General features: G+C 52.0%; 2 protein-coding genes across 3 annotated transcripts in view; both read right to left on the bottom strand.

Moving 5' to 3' along the window:
* Positions 1-39: 39 nt before the first annotated feature.
* F2 (coagulation factor II (thrombin)) lies at positions 40-14688 on the bottom strand. Of its 2 annotated transcripts, none has more exons than XM_010842358.1 (14): positions 14327-14688; positions 13819-13982; positions 13181-13205; positions 12901-12951; positions 11417-11522; positions 11183-11319; positions 9654-9968; positions 9224-9358; positions 9022-9148; positions 7855-8040; positions 7201-7374; positions 6777-6958; positions 438-508; positions 40-303 (listed from the first exon to the last, which is right to left on the bottom strand). In XM_010842358.1, the coding sequence occupies exons 1-14, from the start codon at positions 14403-14405 to the stop codon at positions 160-162; spliced, it is 1896 nt and encodes a 631-aa protein (XP_010840660.1). In that variant the 5' UTR covers positions 14406-14688; the 3' UTR covers positions 40-159. The 2 variants fall into 2 exon arrangements, with proteins under 2 accessions (XP_010840660.1, XP_010840661.1); XM_010842359.1 differs by having other exon boundaries at positions 7873-8040.
* Positions 14504-23354, bottom strand: part of ZNF408 (zinc finger protein 408) — a 14298-nt gene continuing 5447 nt past the window's right edge. Inside the window, exons 7-9 of the mRNA XM_010842453.1 lie at positions 16714-16817; positions 16468-16632; positions 14504-14548 (exon numbers count right to left, since the gene is read on the bottom strand). Of these exons, the coding sequence (XP_010840755.1) occupies positions 14504-14548; positions 16468-16632; positions 16714-16817 (314 nt within the window). The remainder of the gene's footprint in view (positions 14549-16467; positions 16633-16713; positions 16818-23354) is intronic.

Genomic DNA, 23354 nt, shown 5'->3' with positions numbered 1-23354 from the left:
CCTGAGCTGCCCCATGAACAGCACTGGGAGTCCCGAGGCTCGTTGATAGAGTCACTTTTATTGAGAAAGATAGTTTTAGGAACAAACCACAAAAATAATTCATTCACTGGATTGGCCTCTGTGATTTTGCAGTGAGGAGCCTGGAATGTGGGTGGCTCCCTAACTTCCTAACCGATCAATGACCTTCTGTATCCACTTCTTCAGGCGGAAGACGTGTGTGTAGAAGCCATATTTTCCATCCCTGTCACAGCCTTCACCCCATGAGACGATGCCCATTTGATACCAGCGGTTGTTATAGGGGCTCTGAGGAAGAAATATGGGGTTTCCAATAGAGTCAAGTCCAAGGTAGGGTCAATTGATTGTTCCTGAATCCTCGGGTCCCTCCCGTCCACCCAGAAGGATCTCCCCACCAGTTCCGGGCCTTCGGAGACGCTTACCTTCATGACGAAGGGTCCCCCGCTGTCGCCCTCACAAGCGTCCCCTCGTTTGCCTTCACCAGGCTTGTAACCTTGAGAGAGAACCGCAGTGCTCAGGGAGTGACCAGCTCACGCTCCAGCCAGAGTGCCCCCCGACTGCTAGCCCTCCCTGACTGCGCATTGCCTCCCCCACACATCCAACCCAGACAGGTTTTGTCAGCTCTGTCTGCAACATGCAGCCCCAGTCCAGCCACTCTCGCCACTTCCACACCCGGGCCCATCACACACCACTTTCTCCCCGAACCGCTGCTTTCTCTGCCTCTCCTTTCGCTGCCTCCAATCCAGTCTCCACCCAACAGGCAGAGTGACTTACAAAACCCACCAGACTGACAGGCAGCTGAGAAGAATGGCAGCTGCCTTTATCCAAACATCCCCAAGCACCCTCCACAAACAACACAGAGGAGCTTAAAGAACAATAGACGCTACACCATTGACATACGTGTAACCCAGAGAACACCCAGACTTCAAGCCGCTTTTATGTATCTAAAGGCTAACGTGTTAGTCGCTCCGCTGTGTCCAGCTCTCTGCAAACGCACGGACTGACACCCACCAGGCTCCTCTGTCCGTGGAATTCTCCAGACAAGAATACAGGAGTGGGCTGCCATTCCTTTCTCCAGGGGACCTCCCCAACCCAGGGATCGAACCCACGTCTCCCGCTTTGCAGGCAGGTTTGCAGGTTCTTTACCATCTGAGCCACCAGAGAAGCCCATTAGTTAGATACATCAATTAATGTACATTTACTAATGTATCTAACTATACATTTAATATCAAAACTTATGTGGAGATGAGGAGGGAAAAATACTAGATCAAAGAAATAGACGCATATGAGTTAGGAATCTTGTAAATAACCCCAGATCTGCAAAATGAATAGATGAAAACCAAGTAGATCTATACAAAGACACAAGACAACAATGAATATGAACAAAAATAGCTCAGCTAACAAAAATTCCCCAAACACAAACATGAAACAGAAGAAAACTGTGACTGAATTAAGTGTCACGTGGGGAATTCCCTGATTGCCTAGAGGCTAGGATTCCAGGCCTTCATTGCCGTGACCCCGGTTCAATCCCCGGTCAGGGAACTGAGGTCCTGCAAGCTGCACGATACGGCCAAAAACGAGACAAGATATCCTCAAGCAAAATTTTGGTATGTGAAAAAGAATGAATCAGAAATTCAAAAATTAAATGGATAAAACAACAGTAAGTAGTTAAAAGCAGAAAGTGGTTGAAATGGAACTCAGACTAAGGGAAGAAAGGAAGCAACGGGACAGAATTAATATGTACAATATAGTCCAAGAAAACTTCATAGAAATAAAAGATCAGATGTGCATATTGAAAGGACCCACTGGGAGCCTGGCAAAGCTGATCTAAAACACTCAACTCTAAGACCTAGTCTAAAAAATTGAGACTTCAAAGATGAAGAAAATACCTTCAAGGCCTCCAAGCAAAAAAACCAACTCCCTTGCAAGAGCAAAAGAATTACACTTGGCATCAGACTTTGAAAACAACATCCAAAGTAAGTAAAAATAAATTCAAGGGAGGAAAACTTAAACCATGGATTTCAAATCCAATGCTGCTGAACTTGAGGTATCAAAGCTACAGAAAACCAGTTAGTTACATACAAGAACTCAGGAAATTCTTTACCCATAACCCTCTTGAAAAATCTACTAGTGAAAAGCTTCATCCAACCAGGAGATGGATGCTTCAACAAAAGGGCTGATTAACTGCCAACAAGTAGAAAAAATACAATGAAAAGTATGAGAGGAGAAAAGAAAGAAGAAAGCACACTCCCTCTTATTGACTCCCTCCTATTGACTACACAACAATTCAGCGTCAGTTTCAGTTCAGTCGCTCAGGCGTGTCCAGCTCTTTGCAACCCCAGGGACCGCAGCACACCAGGCTTCCCTGTCCACCACCAACTCCCAGAGCTTGCTCAAACTCAAGTCCACTGAGTCGAAGATGTCATCCAACCATCTCATCCTCTGTCGTCACCTTCTTCTCCCACCTTCAATCCTTCCCAGCATCAGGGTCTTTTCCAGTGAGTCAGTTCTTCACATCAGGTGGCCAAAGTATTGGAGTTTCAGCTTCGGCATCAATCCTTCCAACGAACACTCAGGACTGATTTCCTTTAGGATGGACTGGTTGGATCTCCTTGCAGTCCCAGGGACTCACAAGAGTCTTCTCCAACACCACAGTTCAAAAGCATCAGTTCTTCGGCTCTCAGCTTTCTTTATGGTCCAACTCTCACATCCATACATGACCACTGGAAAAACCATAGCCTTGACTAGATGGACCTTTGTTGGCAAAGTAATGTCTCTGCTTTTGACTATGCTGTCTAGGTTGGTCATAACTTTGCTTCCAAGGAGTAAGCGTCTTTTAATTTCATGGCTGCAGTCACCATCTGCAGTGATTTTTGGAGCCCAGAAAAAGTCAGCCACTGTCTCCACTGTTCCCATCCACACAACAATTAAAAGACTAGAAGAAACTAAGGGCGTTTCAAAAAGGGGAAAAGACCAAAGATAATGACCAGAGCAAAAGTGCAACCCTTCCTAGTTATATGGAATGGTTTGAAACAGCTCACAACATCAACAACACATTTGGATCAGGAACTGCCGATGGGCGTACAGTGCAGTGGTGGTTCAAGAAGTTTTGCAGAGGAGACGAGAGTCTTGAAGATGAGGAGCATAGTGGCCAGCCATTGGAAGCTGACAAAACAATTGAGAGGATCATCAGAGCTGATCCTCTTACAGCTACACGAGAAGAGGCTGACGAACTCAGCATCAGCCATTCAACAGTCGTTGGGCATTTGAAGCAAATTGGAGAGGTGGAAAAGCTCAGTAAGTGGGTGTCTCATGAGCTGACCACAAATCAAAAACATCGTCTTCTCTTACTCCACACAAAAACAGCTAATCATTTCTCGACTGGATTGTGATGTGCTCAATGAGTGGATTTTATGTGACAACCAGCGATGACCAGCTCAGTTGCTGAACCAAGAAGAGGCTCCAAAGCACTTCCCAAAGCCAACTTGCACCAAAAAAGGTCACGGTCACTGTGTGCTGGTCTGCTGCCCGTCTGATCCGCTACAGCTTTCTGAATCCCAGAGAAACTGTTACATCCGAGACGTATGCTCAGCAAATTGACGAGATGCACCAAAACTGCACACCTGCGCTGGCATCGCTCAGCAGAAAGGGCCCGATTCTTGGTGACAACACTCAACCGCACACTGTACAACCCAGCTTCAAAAGCTGAGCGAACTGGGCTCAAGTTTTGCCTCATCCATCACATTCATCTGACCTCTCGCCAACCAACGACCATGCCTTCAAGCATCTCAACGACTCTTTGCAGGGAATAACGCTGCCACAACCAGGAGGAGGCAGAAAACGCTTTCTGAGAGTTCACTGAATCCCGAAGCACGGATTCTTACGCTACAGGAATAAGCAAACTTATTTCTCACTGACAAAAACATGTTGATAGTAATGGTTCCAATTTTGATTAATAAAGATGTGTTTGAGCCTAGCTATAATGATTTAATGGAGAAGGAAATGGCAACCCACTCCAGTGTTATTGCCTGGAGAATCCCAGGGACGGAGGAGCCTGGTGGGCTGCCGTCTATGGGGTCGCACAGAGTCGGACGCAACTGAAGTGACTTAGCATAATGATTTAAAATTCATGATCCAAAACCACACACACACACAAAAAAGGCAACTACATTTGCACCAACCTATTAATACTTCCTACACTGATGCTACAAAGTCATCCATGAGGGGTAGAACAACTTCTAAACTCCTGTTCATGTCGACATTTTGACTTCTTTCCATGAATCACAAATGTTCTTAATGGCATCTAGAATGGTGAGTCCTTTCCATAAGCTTTTCAATTTACTTTGCCCAGATCCATCAGAGGAATGACCATCTATGGCAGCTATAGCCTTATGAAATGCATTTCTTAAAATCCTAAGACTTGAAAGCCAAAACCACTTCTTGACCCATGGGCTGCAGACTGGATATTATGTTAGCAGGCATGGAAACATTAATCTTGTGGGGTGTCTTCATCAGAGCTCTTGGGTAACCAGGTGCATTGTCAAGGAGAAGGAATATTTTGAAAGGAATCTTTTTCTGAGCATCAGTCTCAACAATGGACTTAAAACACTCAGTAATCTATATTGTAAGCAGATGCGCTGTCATCAGGCTTTGCTGTCCCATTTAGGGAACACAGGAAGAGTAGATTTAACATCATTCTGAAGGGCTGGTGGCTCAAGTGGTAAGAATCTGCCTCCAATGCAGAAGACCTGGGTTTGATCCCTGAGACAGGAAGATTCTCTGAAGAAAGAAATGGCAACCCATTCTAGTACTCCTGCCTAGAAAAATCCATGGACAGAGGAGCCTGGCTGGCTACAGTCCATGGGGTCACAAAGAGTTGGACATGACTGAGCGACTAACTCTTTAAGGGCCCTAGGATTTTCTTAAGGGTAAAGGAACATTGGCTTCAACTTTAAGTCACCAGCTGTATCAGCCCCTAACAAGAGAGCCAGTCTATCCTTTAAAGCTTTGAAGCCAGGCACTGACTTCTCCTCTTAACTATGAGAGTCCTAGAGGGCATCTTCTTCCAGGATGAGGCGCTTTCGTCTGCACTGGAAATCATCGGTTTAGTACAGTCATTGTCATGAATTATCTTAGCTGAATCCTCTGAATAACTTGCTGCTTCACCTTGCACTTGGATGTTATGAAGATAGCTTCTTTCCCTAAACCTCATGAATCAATCTCTGCTAGCTTCTAAGTTTTGGCTTAAGGGAATGTTGTGGCTAATTCTATCCAGACCATTAACACTTTCTTCATGTCACTAATCAGGCTGTTTTGCTTTCTTATCATTTATATGTTCACTATAGTAGCACTTTTTTTTTGGTGGGGGGGTGGGTCACACTGCATAGCATGCAGCATCTTAGTCCCCTGACCAGGGATTGAGCCTGTGCCCCTGCAGTGGAAGCATGGAATCTTAACCACTGAACCACCAGGGAAGTCTCTAGAAGAGCACCTTTACTTTCCCTTTAGAAGTTTTCCTTTGCACTTACAGCTTGGCTAACTGTTTGACACAAGAGGCCTAGGTTTACATGCCTTGCTCCTTAAGCTTAATCATTTCTAGCTTTTGATTTAAGATGAGACAGATGCAGCTCTTCCTTTCACTTGAACCCTTAGAGGCTATGGTAGCCTTATTAACTGACCTAATTGCTATAGTGTTGTGTCTCAGAGAATAGAGGCCAGAGGAAAGAGGGGCAGTCAGAACAGAGTTTGCTATCTATATGGGTGTGGCTCCTGATGCCCCAAAACAATTACAATAGTAACATCTGATCACAGATCACCATAACAAATATAATAATGATGAAATAATTACACATTGTAAGAATTACTAAAATGTCCAGAGGGATGGTATGGGGAGGGAGGAGGGAGGAGGGTTCAGGATGGGGAACACATGTATACCTGTGGCGGATTCATTTTGATTTATGGCAAAACCAATACAATATTGTAAAGTTAAAAAATAAAATAAAATTTTTTTAAAAAATTACTAAAACGTGACACAGAAACATGAAGTGAGCAAATGTTGGTAAAATGGCTCCCGTAGACTTGACTCAAACCTTCAATTTGTACAACAAACAAAAAAAACCCACAATATCTGGGAAGGGCAATAATGCAAAGCAAAAACCTAAGCACCCATCTACAAATGAACAGATGAAGAAGATATAGCATATACATACACACACACACACACAATATTACTCAGCCTTTATTTTGCCATGTTATGGCAAATTCTGCCATTTGCCATAACATGGCTGGACCTAGAGGGCAGCGTGCTTAGTGAAATAAGAAAGACTGACAGGGACAAATACCGTGTTATCACTTATCTGTGGAATCCAAAAAATAAAACAGATGAATATAATGAAACAGAAACAGACCCACTGACAGAGAACAAACTAGGAATTGCCAGCAGGGAGAGGGAGGTGCGGAGGGGCAAGACGGGGCTGGGGGTTAAGAGAGAGAAACTACCGCATCCCATCTAAATAACCAAGATACACTGGCCAGCGCAGGGAAATACAGCCATCATTTTGTAATAGCTTTAAATGGAGTATAAGCTATCGACACACTGAATCACTGTGTTGTACACCTGACACTAATATTGTGTATCAACTATGTTCAAATAAAATGTGTAATACACAAGCAAATAAAGCGAAGCCAGGCCTTGAACACAGGCCTGCGCTGTTAACGGGTCTCATCCTCCCACCGCAGCCCCGCCCGCCCAGGGCACTTGCCGGCACAGAACATGTTGTCGGTGATGCGGATCCGGGTGGAGGCCTTGCACACCGGCCGCTCCACGAGAGGCAGGTTGACCACCTGGAGGACGCTGGGCTGCACCTCGGCAACGCTGGTGGTCCACGTCTCCCTCCGGTTGCCCCAGCCCGTCACCCGCCCTTTGAACCCAGCGTGGAGCAGCCTTTGGGGAAGGGAGAAGGACCCAGTGAGAACACACCCGCCCGGGAGCCTCCTGGCCCCAACACCACCCCGTAGAGACCCGAGCCTAAGACCCCCGTGGCAGGAAGGCCCAAGGCCTGGAAATGGGAAGGAGCTTCGGCAAGGCGACAGGATGTCAGAGTTGGGCCCAGAACCCAGCCCAGGCCCCCTCAGCCTCAAGCCGCCCCCTCCACCACCCCCCCGCTGCCCTCCTGGCTGCCCAACTTGGCTGCTGTCTGCTTGTCGGGCAGGCACACAGGGTGGATGTAGTCGGATAACTCGATGGGCCTCTTGAGCTTCAGCAGGGCGATGTCCCGGTCCAGATTCTCCTTCCAGTTGTACCTGGGGTGGATGTAGATCTTGTCCAGCATGGAGATCTTTTCAACCTTCCGCTCATACCTGTGCAGACCCCAGCAGAGAAAAAAGAGAAGCTGCAGGCCACCCAGGGAGGTCGGCAGATTCCTCAAGGAGGCAAACTGCCTGCCCTCAGGGGCTGGAAGTCAGGGTAAACAGCGGACCAGCTCCCGCCTTGGCAGGCCCCAGGCAGCTTCTTCTCAGCCTGAAGCTGCCCCGGGGCTTCAGGATCAAGCAGCCCAGGCAGTAGCGGGAGGGACACAGGCTGCAGGCCCTGACCCAAACGACCTCTACTCAGGGCTCACGCCTGGGCCGCGTCCTGATGCCTGGGGGGCGCCAAGGGCAGGCCAGGACTCTGCTCTCTGCCAAGCCTTTTAGTTTCCCTGTCCCCAGGTCCAAGCTTTAGTCAGGACATGGCCAAATCGACTTTACAGTAGGGACTGCTGGGTTTTCTACCGTGAGAGACGTACACAGACATACCCCGGTGTCTCAGAGCCACGGGGCCCGCACAGTCCCGCCGCACACCTGGGGGCCCCTCCGCACCTGGTGCGGGAGTGCTTGCCGATGCGCACCAGCAGGTCATCCACGGTGAAGTTCTTGTCCCAAGGCGGGTACAGGAGACAGTGGGCAGCCGTGAGGACCCAGCGGTCACTGATGAGGCTGGCCCCACAGAGCAGCTCCTGGGGACTCTTACGAAAGAGCATCACCTGCCTGAGGCGGGAAGCCGGAAGCATTAGGTGGTGGCAGGGTTGGGCGGGGGGCTGCCCCATTCACCAGCCCTACAAGCAGAAAGGTCCATCTTAGTCAAAGCTATGGTTTTTCCAGTGGTCATGTATGGATGTGAGAATTGGACCATAAAGAAGGCAGAGCGCCGAAGAATTGATGCTTTTGAACTGTGGTGTTGGAGAAGACTCTTGAGAGTCCCCTGGACAGCAAGGAGATCCAACCTGTCAATCTAAAGGAAATAAATTCTGAATATTCATTAGAAGGACTGATGCCGACCCTGCAGTCCTTTGGCCACCTGATGCGAAGAGCTGACTCACTGGAAAAGACCCTGATGCTGGGAAAGATTGAGGGTGGGAGGAGAAGGGGACGACAGAGGATGAGATGGTTGGATGGTGTCACCGACTCAATGGACATGAGTTTGGGCAAACTCTGGGAGATAGTGAAGGACAGGGAAGCCTGGCGTGCTGCAGTCCATGGGATTGCAGAGAGTTGGACACGACTTAGTGACTGAACAACAAAAACAAGTGGAAAGTCCCAAGTTTAAGAACTAATTAGAGCTAACTGCTGGGCCCAGACCCCAGCTTGACCTGGCCACCCTTGGGGACAGGGCATCCATGTGACACGAAGAGGCAGCCACCTGCATTTTGCTTCCCCCGCATTGAGCTTTTTCCAGGCCACAGTTGGCACAGCCTAGCAGAGAATCAAAGAACTGGAATCGAGTCCTGCTATGTAACCCATTCACTAACAGCATCATTTAGACGAGTCCCTTAAGCGCTCTGAGCCTCAGCTTCACCATCTGATTTGGAGAAGTAACAAACCCAAATCTAAGTAGGTGACAGTGAGGATTCGATGCGATGCTGGTGTGGCTAGGTTACCAGTGGAGCCTAAGTCTGTGAGCGCGGAGAAGGCTCCGGGGCGCGTGGTGGGGGGCGGGGAGAGGGCACGGGGGAGGCGAGGAGCACGCACCAGGGCGAGAGGCCAACCTCCGCGTCCTGACCCTCCACGATGCGCCCCTCGATGTAGGACTCGAAAAGCTCCTTCTCCGTTTGGTCCTGCAGCTGCTTCTTCTCGAACAGGGGTCGCAGGCCACAGTCTAAGGGGCAAGCGGGACCGTGAGAGGTGGAGCGCCGCCGCGCCCCGCCCGCACGCCGTGACCCCCACACCTTACCGGCCTCCCCGGCGCCAAAGGTCTTCTCGTTGAAGAAGGGCTGGAAATGGTCCTCAGACGTGCGTCCCTCGATGGCCGCGTCCGGGTCCGGGTCCTCACCCAGCCTGTCTCCCAGGTCTCCATCCACCGGCTCCCCTGCAGGGACCCAGACACGGGCTGCGGCTGGGCCGGGCCATGCCACACCCGCTGCCTGGACTGCCCCCAGCCCGCACCCCGGGGAGGCCGTGTGGCGGCGGTTAAGAGCCCACCTTACTAGCGAACCGCAGCTCGCGGGCCTCGCGGGCCTCAGCTGTGGGCAGGGGCTAGGCTCGCCCCTACCTGGCTCAGGAAGGCCCTGTGCCCACGTGGGAAGCCCGAGGCCAGGGAAGGCTCCGCTCCCGCTCTGACCGCCAGGCCCCGTCCTCTCTCGGCCCCGGCCCTGCCCTCTCACCGCAGTAGTTCAGGTCACAATACTCAAAGTCGCCAGGCTGGTCGGCCACGTAGCACCAGGCGCCCTCCTCGTCCCCGTCTGGGTTGCGGCAGAAGTTCTCCGCCAGGGGCACGGCCGGGTTGAAGTCCTGGTCCTTGCTCAGGGCCTTGGCCTGCTCGCTGCTCCAGGCAAGGCAGCGGGACCCGCGTGTGGTCACCGCCAGCCGCCCCCGGTACTCCCGGCCGCGGTCCGGGACGCATGTTTCCAGTAGAGGCGACTGACTGGTGGTGGAGCCTCCCGACCGGGGGATCACCTCCACTGTGACTCGGTCCTGGCCTGGTGGGTGAGGAGAGAGAGGGGGCAGAGAGCGTTGGACCACAGTGGAGCCAGACAGGATGGGAAGCTCTGCCCCCTGACCTTTGACCTGTACGATGTCAAGTCACTTAACCTCTCTGAGCCGCATTCGGCTTGCCTGTGAAAGGGATCTCTAATGAGGTTTTTTTTTGCAGGGTTGTTGAGATTTAAACAAAAGATATGGCGCAAGTGTCTGGGGCGTGACTAGCCAGGGATGGTACCCAGGTTTCACCTCCTGCGCTATCTGTACTCTACTGCTAGTGCCCGCCCAGAGTCTAAGGGATTCTGTGTTTTCACAAAGACCCAGTACGAAAGACAGCTGGATCGACTGAGGATGACAAAAGAGAGCAACCCATGTTTGCTAGATTGAGTTACTGGCACTAATTCTTTATCCCTGCCTGAATCCACACCCTCTGTCCTGTTATTTTATAAACAAAGCGTAGCCTCCACCTCTCAACCTTGGCCTTGATCACTTGACTTGCTCTGGCCAAAGGCATGTGGGCAGAACTGACTGCCAGTGTCTGTGCTTCTGTTCACTGATTGGTATTTCTGCCATCCCCACGGAAGAAGCTGCAGCCTTTCTGCCTCCCTCGCCGTGGAAGAGCAGACCTAGACCCACCCACCCGAGGAGCTGAGCTCAGCTGGACCCACTGTTTGAAGCGGGGCCCCCCACCGAGCCCAGCCTACATCTGGACCCCACAGACGCATGAGCGAGTGTGGCTGTAAGGAGCAGAGCCACCCCAGCCGACCCCAGCAGACACTTAAAAAATACACGCTTACTGGTGTCTGCCCCCGAGCTTTTGTGGCTTGTTGGTCATTTTGTGGGCTCTGCGGCACTATTGTAACTATAGCTAGCTGCCACGAGATGGGAATTAATAATGAGAATCATGCAGGGCTGGACTGTACGAGGCTTGCTGTTGGCACTCAAAAAAGGGCATGTGGACTGAGATGGTTAGGAAGGGCTTCCTGGAGAGAAGAAGGCCCGGAGCAGGAAGGAAAGCATATTTAGAACGAGCCACGTCCTGGATTGTAAGGAAGCAAAAGCTGTGGAGGGAGAGGAGGAGGCTGGAAGTGGACTCGCTCTGGCCTCCTGACGTCACTAACCGGAAAGTGTCTAACTAACCCGGGTCAGAGGGCGCTGGCATCTCGATTCCCGTCCTGGCTGTGGCCTTGGGCCACCGACCGCCCCCGCTCACCGCACACGGGGACGCTGCACTCTTCTCTCCGCAGAGTCGGGGATGTGGTGTAGCACCAGGGCCCAGTAATGCTGCCATCCGGGTTGCGGCAAAAATTCTCCCGCAGGTCAGCCCCCGGGTGGGTGGTAGAGTTGATTCTGGAATAGAAAGCATCTCAGCAAGAAGCCCGCCCCCGCCACCCGCAGTGTCTCCTCGCCCCCGGCGTCTCAGCAGACAGGCCTGCCCGTCACTCACTCTGGCTTATGTGGGTAGCGACTTCTCCACAGCTGGCACTCGATGCCTGACCGGGTGACGCTCACGTTCCCTCGGTAGTTCATCCCCACACCTTCAGCGCAGTTTCCTGCGGAGACCCCAGTCCAGGTGTCTGCCGCTGAGGACTTGTCCACCCGCCCTTCTCTCCTCGTAAAGCTCTGTTGGTCCCTCCCCTCCAAGCTACTTCTGCTCCATGACCCTTAACTTGCCTTTACTCAGCACTTCCTTTGTACCCAGCAGGCACCCAACATTCACTGAGCGCCCCCTGTGTGACAGCCATGTGCCAGGCGCTGTGCCCGGGACCAAGAACACAGCGATGAATAAGGCGGTCGGAGCCACGATAGGTCCCTGCCCTCACGGAGCTCATATCCAGCGGCTCCCCACCACGGATTGAAAGCGTGAACAAGGTCCTTAGAATCTGGCCCTGGTCTGCCTGTCCTGTTGTCTTCGTCCTCCAGCCTAAGGGCCTTTGCGTATGCTTTTGCACACGCCTTGGCCTTGGCCTTGGCCTGCTTTCCTGTTTGTTCATCAGTGCGTCCCACCCATACAAGTAAAACTACTCCTGGGGAGTGGTCCTTGATTCTGCCAGCTAACGAAACTCTCCCTCTTCTGGAATTCTCTGGGCACCTGGAACAGAACTTTTCCATCAATTAATTTGATGTTTTGTATTTTTGCTTTCCTATGAAACTATGAGCTTCCTCATTCTCTTAAAATTCCCAGCACTTGACCATAGAGATTGACAGATTGCAGAGATTTGATGAGAGGTCTACTGAATAAACCCTTAACCCACGAAAGCGTGGCCAGTGGTTAAAGCTGTGCTGCGGGGCCTACTGCCACACTAATGGTGTATTCGGGACGCGATGGAAGAGGGATGATGTGCCCGGGAGGCCTGGCAGGGTGGTGCATTTGCACTAGTTCCTGAGGGGCGGCTCGGGGTGGGGTGGTTCCCCAGTGAGGGCTCTCCGGGGGAGATAATCGTGCTAACAGGGGCCAGGATCTGACGTATCTTGGCCTGTTTAGAGAAATGCTTGCTTTCAGGAAGCGGGGGCTCTGGGTTCAGGGTTGGTGAGATGGGAGAGAAGGCTAGAAGGGAAGGTTAAGGTCAGAACCCACTAAGTTCACCAGGCTAAGAAGCCTGTGCTTTATTCTGGGGACAACAGGGGCGGTGTTGGAGAATGAATGTGACGTTATCGAAGCTCTGCCTTAGGGACACGGGGAAGACTGATTGGCGTGGGCAGGGGCTTGGCTGAGAATGAGGCCTTAGCATTAACTCATGACGCGTTCATTCATTTCCTCCTCCACAATGAATCACCGCGCGGATGATTGCCAGGCATACAGCCAGGGGCAAAGACGCATCCTGGACCTCAGGAGCAGAAAGGCCACCGCCCCCCACCCCCGGGCCTCGACTCCTACCCCACCCCTACTTTGCACACGGGGGTCTCCCCACCCCCATGTCAGTTCCTCACCTTCCAGACATTCATTGAGCTTTTCTCGAGGATTTCTCGCTGACTCACAAGCTAGAAAAGACCCAGAGACACCACTGAGATTGAGGTGGGGACAGGACAAGTAAAGGGTAGGACAGCGCTCAGAAACAGAGGGGCGGGCAGACGATGGAAGGAAGGGAGGAACGAGGCAGGGGCGCAGGGATGGGCGGCTGGGCGGACCAGAAGCCTCTCTGGGGTGGAGCACTCTGCAGCTGGGGTCCCCAGGACTCCCCTCCCAGAGCAAAGTCTTCCGCGTGTTCACCTGTGTACTTGGCCCAGAACGCATCCTGAAAAACAAGGCTGAGTATGAGGCTGTGGCAGGATCCCTTTTGCTTTTTAGAGTCAACTTTGTCTTCTCCCTATACGCCCCCCTTTCCCTTACTCTGGTTACTCCCCGGGGACATGAGGGGAGCTGCCTGTACCCCTCCACCCTCCCAGGTCAGCCAAGACCGAAAGGGATTTCTGTGGCGGGGGGGTAAACTGGCGGAGGGGCCCAGGCGGAGCCCCGGGGAAGGGAAGGCTGCTCAGGGCTCCTGGGACACTGAGCCCCACGCCTGATGGGAGCCCCAGCACCCCAGGGCACAGAAGTCACAGCAGACCTAAAGCTGAGCCACGCGGCCAGCGCCAGCCGCTCCAGAGATCCCAACGCAGACAGACGGCTAAAGACTGAGGAGTCCCTTCCCTCGAAGCCCTGGAGCCTTGCCGGACCCTGGGGCCTTGACAGAGCCAAGGCGCTGGGCCCTCCCAGAGAGACCGAGCTGTTCACCCCAGCGGCCCAGTGAAGCAGGGCCCACACGACGCGATCAACAGAAAGCTGCCGGGTTCCTCCATCCCCGCCTCTGTGCTCCTGCAGCTGGGACCCCTTGGAGGGAGCCAGGACCTGCCTCACCGGGGCCTCACCGTGGCACTGAGAGACTCCAGGGCCTCGAAGGCCTCCTCGCGGCTGCATGGCTCCTCCAGGCACTCTCGCTCCAGGTTGCCCTTCCGCACCTCCTCCAGGAAGCCCTTGTTGGCACGCCGGGCCCTCTGGAGCAGCGAGGATGCTTGCTGATGGGCCAGGAACACTGCAGGGGGGAGGAGGGTGGGACGATGGCCACCGTGGGGGCAGGAGGCAAGCTCTGCTGGCTTCCGAAACGGGGGAGGGGGACTCCGGGATGGCGGCAGGCCCCGGAAGGCTGCTAATGGCAGCCCACTAGCCCTCTCCTTTCATGGGTCACCCCCAGCCCACCTTCCATATTGCCTGAGAGCAGTAGTCACTGTCTGTCCGGCCCAGAGCGGCCGGGTCCTTCCCTGAGCTGGACATGGTGAGGATCTGGGGACCAGCCCTGTTTCTCTCAGTGGAGACCCCCAGCCCACAGACCCACACCGCAGTCCGCCAGCCTATCACAGCTTCCAGCGCCCCCCTTACCATGCTGGCTGTGCACGAGGCTGAACAGGGCAGCCAGGGCCAGGCAGCCAGGCAGCCGCGGGCCTCGGACGCGCGCCATGGTGTATCCGCTCCGGCACTCTGCGGGCTGGTCCTGACCCCACCGGGTTAATGTTGAACCAACGTGAAGAAATCAGCCGGGAAGCGGAGGTCAGCGGGTCAGGGCCATAGGAACACGTGGATGGAGAGCCCACCCCCGCCATCCTGGGAGGAAGCCCCAGAGCGGAGCCCAGAGGTGCTGCCACCATCCAGCCTCTCCCTCTCCGGGGTCAGTGGGGTCACAGGGTTCTCCTGCAGGCTCCTTCCTACCTAACACACGGTGATGGTTGCTTTGACCTCTGTGAGCCTGTCTCCTCCTCTGGGCGGTGGGGAGAGTGTCCTGCTGTAGAGACTGAAGGAGATTCTTAATTTAGAGGGGAGCTTAGTGAGCAGCAGCTGTGTGCAGGAAAGCCTGCGGGGAGGGCTGTGGAGTCCACCGTCCACATGTAAGGAAATGGAGGGCAGGGTGTGGCCAGATGGGAGCCGGGGGCAGGGCCAGCCACCCGGCCGCACACGGAGGGTCCCACGTCCCCGCCCTGCCTGGGAGCTGGGGAGGCGTGTTTGTGTGTAGCGGTTGCCAGGAGGAAGAGTCGGGCCCTGGGCCTCCCAGGCCTCTGGTCTATCTTCGTTCCCAGGTCACCCAGGACCGGTGGCCTGCAGGGGCAGCTCATACCCCCACACCCACTGACCTCCAGGGCAGGGTCCTCCCTCTCCCCCGGCCTGTCTGCCCTGGGGCCGGGCCTCCCCCATTCCCGGATTGCAGTATGAAAGGTAAATATTAGTCCTGGGTCTAATTAGGACAGAGGGCCAAAGAGCAGGAACACAGGGAGCACGGGTTTTTGCCTCGCCATCCTCTGGGCCTAGCCGTTTGGGGTCTGGACTGAGGTCATGTCCAGTGTGGGAAGATCACAGGGAGAGGCCCAGGGCAGAGCGGGGGATGGAGGGGTGGCAGGGAACTAGCGACCAGGGCTCCAAGGAGTCAGCTCAACTCCTGGGTGGCCCCGTTCCACTGTATATATATATTTACGTTATACACGCACTCATTCCTACTTTTCTATGTGTTTTAAAAACTGAGGTTTAGCTTGAATACAACAATGTTGAAACAACTCACAGCGTTTCACTCAAACTTTTATTATACACACACTCACGTGACCACCACCAACTCAAGAAGAGGACGTTTCCAGCCCCTAACAGACTCCTTTGAGTCATTCCTGAGATAATCACTACTCTAACCACCATCGTTATTACCATAGATCAGTGTTCCTACTTTTACACTTCATGTAAACCGAAACCACCAGCATATACCTGTTTGGCTTCTCTCACTCAGCACGTCTCTGAGGTTCACCTCTGCTGCGTATATCAGCAATCTGCTCTTTTTAAAGCTGTGTAATATTTCATTGCATGAATATTGCAATTTCATTTACACATTCACCTGGTGGGCTTCTTGGGTGGTGCTAGTGGTAAAGAACCCACCTGACAATGCAGGACGCGTAAGAGACACGGGTTCGATCCTTGGGTTGGGAAAATCCGCTGGAGAAGGAAATGGCAACCCACTCCAGCATTCTTGCCTGGAGAATCTCAAGGACAGAGGGGCCAGAATTAGGCCTCCATGCGGGGCTATAACGAATGGTACTGCTGTGGATGTTCGTGGACAGGTCTCTGGTGTAGATGAGCACTGATTTCTGTTGCATACAGAAGATCCAGGATGGGTTCCAAGGCAGACATTTGTTTCGACTGAGACACTTTGATAAATAGTCGTCCTGAGTGGTTGTACTGGTTTATACTCCCACCAGTCTGAAGACTTTCAGCGGCTCTTATCACACCAGCTCATCTCTCCACTTCACAGCGACCATTCTGAGGGATGTGTCGATGTCTCGTTGTGGTTTTAATTTGTATTCCCTGTTGACTAATGATGTTGAGCCTACTCCATTTTTTTTTTTCTTTCTTGTAGTGGAATGGTGAAAAGATCTCACCTCATTAATTTCTTTAAAATCTCCATACGAGTAGGGAAGGGGGTAGAGCTGAAGAGGGATGTAGTTTCATCCTTCCTGTTTTTTTTTGAAGGGGGGGCCCCGCCCCCTCACTGTGGCCATGCGGAACTTCCCAGACCAGGGATCAAACCTGTGTACCTTGCACCGCAAGCGCAGAGTCTTAACCCCTGGACTACCAGGAAAGTCCTCATCCTTCCTGCTCGAAGGCAGGCGCTCTTCCTTCTGCTGAGCAGCAGCCTGAGCCAGTGCTGAGTCAACCTGAGTGGGAGGAGAGGGTGTTGGCCAGGACACAACAGGCCCCCTTCCCCTGCAAGTTCCGGCCGAGCGTGGGCTACTGACTGCCCTGCCGGTTCCCTCACTGTCAGAAACCCCCATCCTGACAGCCAGGTACCGCAGCATGCAGGAGAGTGCTGGCTTGGGAGGCTGGTCCTGGGGCTCACTACCTGTAAAACCAGAAAGGCAACAACATTCACTTCGCAAGGCTGTTGTTGAGAAGCTTAAGGTCACACTGGCCTCTCCACAGGCTCTTCTTTGGAGCTGCAGCCTTGTCAAGTCCATGGCACGCTCGTGCACAGACACGGCTGTGCGGGGGCAAGGCTTGGCCATGTCTTCCTGGAGCTGTTTTCAGACGATGTTCCCAAGGAGAAAACATGAGATTTGGTTATAAGGATTCCTGCTTTCCCAGGCTTGTTCCTGGATTTATGAACCAGGATGATGAATTTACAAGCCGCGATAATCCCCATGGCCATGTCTATGTAGAGGGGAGAACTTTTCTGACGAGAACTTCACTTTGAGCATGTCCAGACATCTGGTCCTTGGCAAACGCTGGACCCAACCCAAATGGTTCGGCTGGTTGTCAGCACAGTTAAGAACGATGGGTTGGATGGCCAGACTGGGTTCTTTGGTCAGGAGACAGACGGTGTGGATACTGTGGAGGCCCTGAGCACTTGGAGCCAGGGATGGCAAGACCAGCAAGAAGACTCTCAGCCATTCTGATTTTTTTTTTTTTTTGGTAGTATTTTCTGGGCCATGCCACCCAGCATGTGAGATCTTAGTTCCCCAACCAGGGCTTGAACCTCCGTCCCTTACATTGAAGCATAGAGTCTTAACCCCTGGATCACCAGGGAATTCCCTTTATGATCAACTTGATTTTGTGTTTTATCTTATCTCCATGGTCCCTCTTGTCCCTGCAGAGACCACCTCCCAGCGCTCACATCCTGCTGTGTCTGTGCTCTCACTGTAATTCTTTGAATTCCAAATACCTCTTGTCTCCTTCCAGGCCTAGTTGGATTCAGTTTACTGTTGTGAAGTAAAAACTAAATTACTCCCCAAAGCGTGTTATGTTTGTAAAGTCTCACAAGGCCTGCCGCACAATAAGCACTCAATAGACAGCATGGATTACGGGATATGATGCAACAAGGAATCCACAATGATGCCAATGAAGGGTTCTTCCTAAAGGAGTGAACCTGGACTGGATCAAACCTCCCGATTTAATTACTAGTTTAGAGGATGGACAGACAACAGAGGAGTGAGTAAGACACTGACCACGAGGAAGGAGGGACATCTGACAGGACAAATGACCCTGGTTTCTCTAACAAATTCATGATGTGGAAAGGAAAGCGGTGGGTGGCAAAGACCGTTCAGAAAAGAAGCATGAGAAAAGGCCTAACAGCAAACGCTCAAAGGGAACAGAACGACCATGACTGGTTCAGACCTTTGAACACGTCAACTGTAAAAGACTGATTTTGGACGAGTAAAATCTAAACATAGGTTAGATATGCAATGCTATGGAAGAGTTATTTTTAGTTTGCTGACATAGTGCTTTTAAATCCTTGTAAGTTACAGATTATATGTAGGAATTTACAATAAACAGATGAAACAAGCAGGGCAAAATGTTAATGATCATTAAATCTAGGTGGTAGGGATTGTTACATTATTCTTTTACATGTGTTGTGTCTGAAAACGTTCATGATGAAAGTGGACTTAATTCCTTAAGAAATGGAGGCAGGGATTATCAAATGGGTCCTAGTTGGACAGCCTCCCTGCTCTCTTGAGTGAACACAAGCTGCACCCACTCTTTATTTTGTGGACAGGACCGGGGGAGAGCACCCCTCTGTGAATGTGGCTCTGGGGGGATCCGAGAATTCTGAGGGACAGGGTGGCACTTCCATGGGTGAAGGGCCCCCATGTATCAAGCACAGGCTCAAGCCTCAGGGCCCACCACAAGCCGCCCAGCCTCCAGGGACCTTTTCCCTGGAATTCTCTGGGGCCAGGAGGTACCTACAGTCAAGCTTGTCATTCCTGCTTTTACCACAAACACATACCTGCACCTTTCAAGCAGGTTGAATTTTCCTCTTGAGAACAAGGCCATAATGAAGGGTTGCATGTTGGCATCAAAAAAAAACCATGGGGGAAGCCAACATTATGCCGTAAAGTAGAGCTCTATAATCATTGAAAACAGCCAAATTGTGTTCCAGGACAATTACAGAATTGTAATTACAATAGAATTACAGAATTTCAGAGCCGGAAAGATCAGATATTACTAAATCCAGACATTTTGAAACCTAGGCCTCTGGGCATGTACCACATGGTGGCCTGTGTTTTTGCATATTAAAAAAAAACTCAAAAAATTATAAAAGTAATTTTTATGTTTTTCCCCAGGAATTCCCTGGCAGTTCAGTGAATAGGACTCAAGGTTTTATTGCCGAGGACCCCGGTTCAATCCCTCATTGGGGAGCTAAAATTCCGTAAGCTACATGGTGGGACCAAAAAATAAAAAAGGAATTTTCCCCCTTTTGGTTGAAATTATATCTTTTTAGTGGTTGCCTTGTCTTTTGTTCCTTAAGCTGATTAGCAGTTTTCTATTTTCTTGCAAAAAATATAAATCAATTTCTCTTACTTTTTTTTTTAAAAAATATAAGACCCACAGAAGAAAAAGTGAGCCAAAAAAGGCTTCATGATGAAGCTGACATTGGGATCCACTGATCTGGTCGTTTCCCAGGTCATTGAAGAAAGGGAGCCTCAGAGTTGGGAAGCTAATGGTCAAGGTCTTACAGAGAGGTGGTGATCCAGCGAGGACCAGGCTCTGCCTCCCGCCTCCTGGGCGATCGGTCTTCTCATATGACCCCGTCCTGACAGTTTGGCAGGGTACAGCCTAACTGCACTACACACTTATCCGAAGGGGATTCTAAGACCCTCAGCAGATGCCCAAGACCATGGATAGTACTGAAGCCTGTCCATACTGCTTTTTCCTATACTAACAGGAGGGTCGTCTACACTGGACGAAGGGTGGGAGGGCAAGAGACTTCACTGTGCTACCTAGAATGAGTTCACAGCTTAAAATTTGCAAATTATTTCCAGAATTTTCCATTTAATGCTGTTGGATGGGAGTTGACTGTAGGTAACTGAAACCATAGAAAGTGAAACCAAGGTGGGGGAGGAGGGGATGACTGTATACCCACAGGACGAGTACCTGAACACAGAAGTACTGAGTGCTGCCGACCTAAACAAGCACTACCTACAGGCAACATGGACCTCAACCTTGTCCTCAAGGTAAGGGGGCTGGGCCCAACACTGTTCTTCTTTAAATTTGGTTAGCTGAAACACAAGATCTAGCTGCCTGACTAGGGATGGAATCCAGACTCCTGCATTGGGAGTGCAGTCTTCACCGCTGGACCACCAGGGAAGTCCCTCCAATACTATTAATAACCAGCTGCAACTTACTAGGTGCTCAGCATGTGCCAGGTATGTAGTACTGATGAGGTAGGTACTACGGCTGGTCCCATTTCCTGGATGAGCAAACAGAGGCACGGAGAAGTACCTTGCTTGAGTTTATGCTGCTAGTTCAGGGTGAAGCTGTGATCCACACCTGGACTTGTCTAGTCCACGAATCAAATTTTATTGTATTGTGAAGATTTTTCTGACAATATTAAAGCTGCAAGTTAGGATAAAAGACCCCTTGTCTCCCGCCCTTTCTGATGTTTGCTCAGCAGCTGTACACACTGCGTGGTTCGATCTGTGAAAAAGCTTCCAGCAACATTTTCATTGCAACTTTGCTCTACAGCAAGCAGCAGCATTCACATTCGGTGCTAAGTACACCAAACAGCTCAAAGTGACTCCATCAGTGGATGGAGAAGAGAAGTAGGGAATAAAGGACTCCGAACACTGTAATCACACAGGAACTGTTTTGGTATGTGGGAGGGGATATTTTCTCAAACCATATTCCCATGATGTTTTCCCAAGAACTGTCACTGCATTTTATTTCCATTGGAGAAGCACTGAGGTGGGCTTCAGAAGGCCTGGGGCCGTCCTGGTTCTCTTCACTGGTCTCATGCCTCCGTGGGGGACTTCTCTCTTGGCCTCTGTTGTCTTATCTGAAATGGGAGGAAGTTGGATGATGCTCTTTGACACCCACTCCCACTTCAGCCGTCAGCGCTCTGAGGACAGGCTGCTAATCCAGGTGCCTCTGAATTTGGTGACATGATCTGACACTGCTCTGCATCTCCAGGGACAATCAGTGCAGAGAAAAGGCCCCCATCTGTGTGAGGATGTACCAAAGTGGGAGATAAACATCCCAGCTTCTGGCCTGAGGATGGTTGTGGGGATTGACGGGCCTTCCCAGCAATCCACAGTACCCCTGTTTCCCCGCAGTTCAATCTCAAGCGATAGTCATGTCCCAGGTTACCTAACACTGGCTAGACACAGCTGAGTGGTCACTTGAGTTGGAATGACCTGCCCAAAACTGCAGATGGAAAAGAATAAGACCTACCAGGCTAAGTCAGGGGGTTGGCTGACTCAAAACTATTATTAGAAGCTGTTTTTCAGGTTTTGGATGGTGTGGGCTTGCTTTCCGCAGATCGTCACCGTCTCTCCATGTCTTCCCTCTCCTTGGACAATCTCAGAATGACGCTCTGCCAAGAAGTTATTCAGGCTGGGTGGGTGGATGAATGAGTCAGTGGCTAAGCAGGAGACACACGGCTGCTTGTGGCGCCATGATCGAGTGATGGGGAGCCGGAGGGCATGCCACGTTGCAATCCTGGCTCTGACTGGTCTCGGCTGGGACTACCCCGCTCTGAATCGGTTTCTTGTCTGTGAAATGGGGGGCACAACACCCAATTTGCAGGCCAGGAGGAGGGAACAAGAATGTGAGCTCCCTGTCTCTCTTGTCTCCTCCTTCTCAGAGCAGTCTCCAGTCTGGCTTCCAGCTGCCCTCACTCAGCTCACTGGCAGCTTCTGCAAATTTCCACCTTCTCAACAGGCACAGCCATCGGCACCCTCCTCTTCCTCCTTGCCAAGATGCTCTTCCATCAGTTTCCATGACTCATACGTGCCAGGTTCTCCGGTTTCATCAGAGGCTGCCTTAGTCCCTCCTGCGGGGCTTCCCCTCTCCCCACAGGTGGTGCCATTTCTGCTAACTGGCAATCTCCTCAACCCAGCCCACATCACAGCTGTCCTGCTCCCACCCCAGGGCCACCTAACTTCCTAAGTCAGAAAGTGGGAGCCAGAGCTTTCTCTCCCTCTCTGAATTCAGTCGGTTCTACCTTCCAGAGAACATGTCACCCCAAGCCCTGGCCACCACCTACAGTCGCTGCCTAGCCCGTCTCCTTCCCCACCCTGCCTGGGCCACGCTGGCCCTTGCTCTTGCTTGAACTCGCTGGGCCCTGGCGGCCCTGCTCCCTCCGCCTGGAGCCCGGCTCTGTCTGCAGACAGGCTCCCTCCTCTCCACGGTGTGGTCTGTCTACTTACTGCAGGCCTTCCCTGATCACCCTCATGGAGTCTCGCTCCCCATTCCAGCCCCTCCTTGCGTTACTCTTTGCTGCAAGGGCCGTGACCTGGTATGTATTTGTTTCCTGGCTCTTTACAGAAACAGTTGTTACTGCTACCCCAGACACCCGGCACACAGGAAGCGCCGTTTGCTCGGTCAGTGACCACGCCCACTGCTGCCAACTTTCCCCGCCACTTCACTGACTTCCCACACCTGCCTCTCACCCACTCATCCTCTCCAGGGGTTTCTTTAAATACCAATCTCCCATCCCCCTGCTCACCACCCTTCAAAGAGCCCCTCAACGTCCTGAGAATAAACTCCAAACTCCCGAAGCAAGGCCCATGTGAGCTGGCCCTGCCTCCTCGCCCCTCGTTCCGTTCCAGCCACGCTGGTCTCAGGGGCTCACGCCCCAGACCCTCACCAGGGTATTTTCACAACCAGCTCCCCACATGCCCACCTTCCCCCGCACCGACTCATCCACCACATGGCAGCTGAAATGCAGGGCAGCAGAGCGTGGAGGGCAAGAGCCTGACTCCCGCGCCAGACTCCGTGGGTTTGAATCTCAGCTCTGTCACTCTGGGCAGGACGCTGAAAGCTCTTCATTCCGCTTTACCTCACCGGACTGCTGTGAGGGTTATATAAGTAAACTCACAGAACGGACTGGCCCACAAAGAAGGGTGTTTATTATCATCTCCTGTGGGCGCCCTCCCTGATGCCAAGCTGACCCACCCCATTCAACAGGTTCACAGCACTGGGAAGCACTGCTCCCTGAACTCCTCCAGTGCTCTTCGCTCCTGCAGACCCGTGCTCTGCAAAGCGCGCCGCCTGTGCCTCATTCACAGCCGCGTCCCCAGCAACTCGGGCAGGCCAGGCCCACTGTGTTGATTCAAAACACATGTTCATTCTTTGCTCTTTCCCTCCACAGAGTTGCCTTTGGCCAGACGCACAGAAGGTGCAGACCTGGCCCCAGACACCTGGTGAGCTCAGCACAGAACAAAAGCCACCCTCACAGCCCTTAGGTAGGGACAAAAGCTGCCAAAATAACCTTCAGTCTGACCCAGAGACTTGTGAGCAGTGAGCCAAGTCTCTCTGGCCTTTTAACCCTCAGAGTCATCCTGTTTAGGACCAAAGAGAAGTACACAGACGTCCCTCGGGGAGCTGGGTGGGAGAGACAGAACCTGGTACCACGTGCCCAGGCAGGACCACCTCCGCAATG

Source organism: Bison bison, unplaced genomic scaffold (assembly GCF_000754665.1).
Source record: "Bison bison bison isolate TAMUID 2011002044 unplaced genomic scaffold, Bison_UMD1.0 scf7180017864178, whole genome shotgun sequence".
Classification (NCBI taxonomy): Eukaryota; Metazoa; Chordata; class Mammalia; order Artiodactyla; family Bovidae; genus Bison; species Bison bison.
The sequence above is the reverse complement of the archived record's forward strand: the minus strand, read 5'-3'. Positions and strand labels throughout refer to the sequence as shown.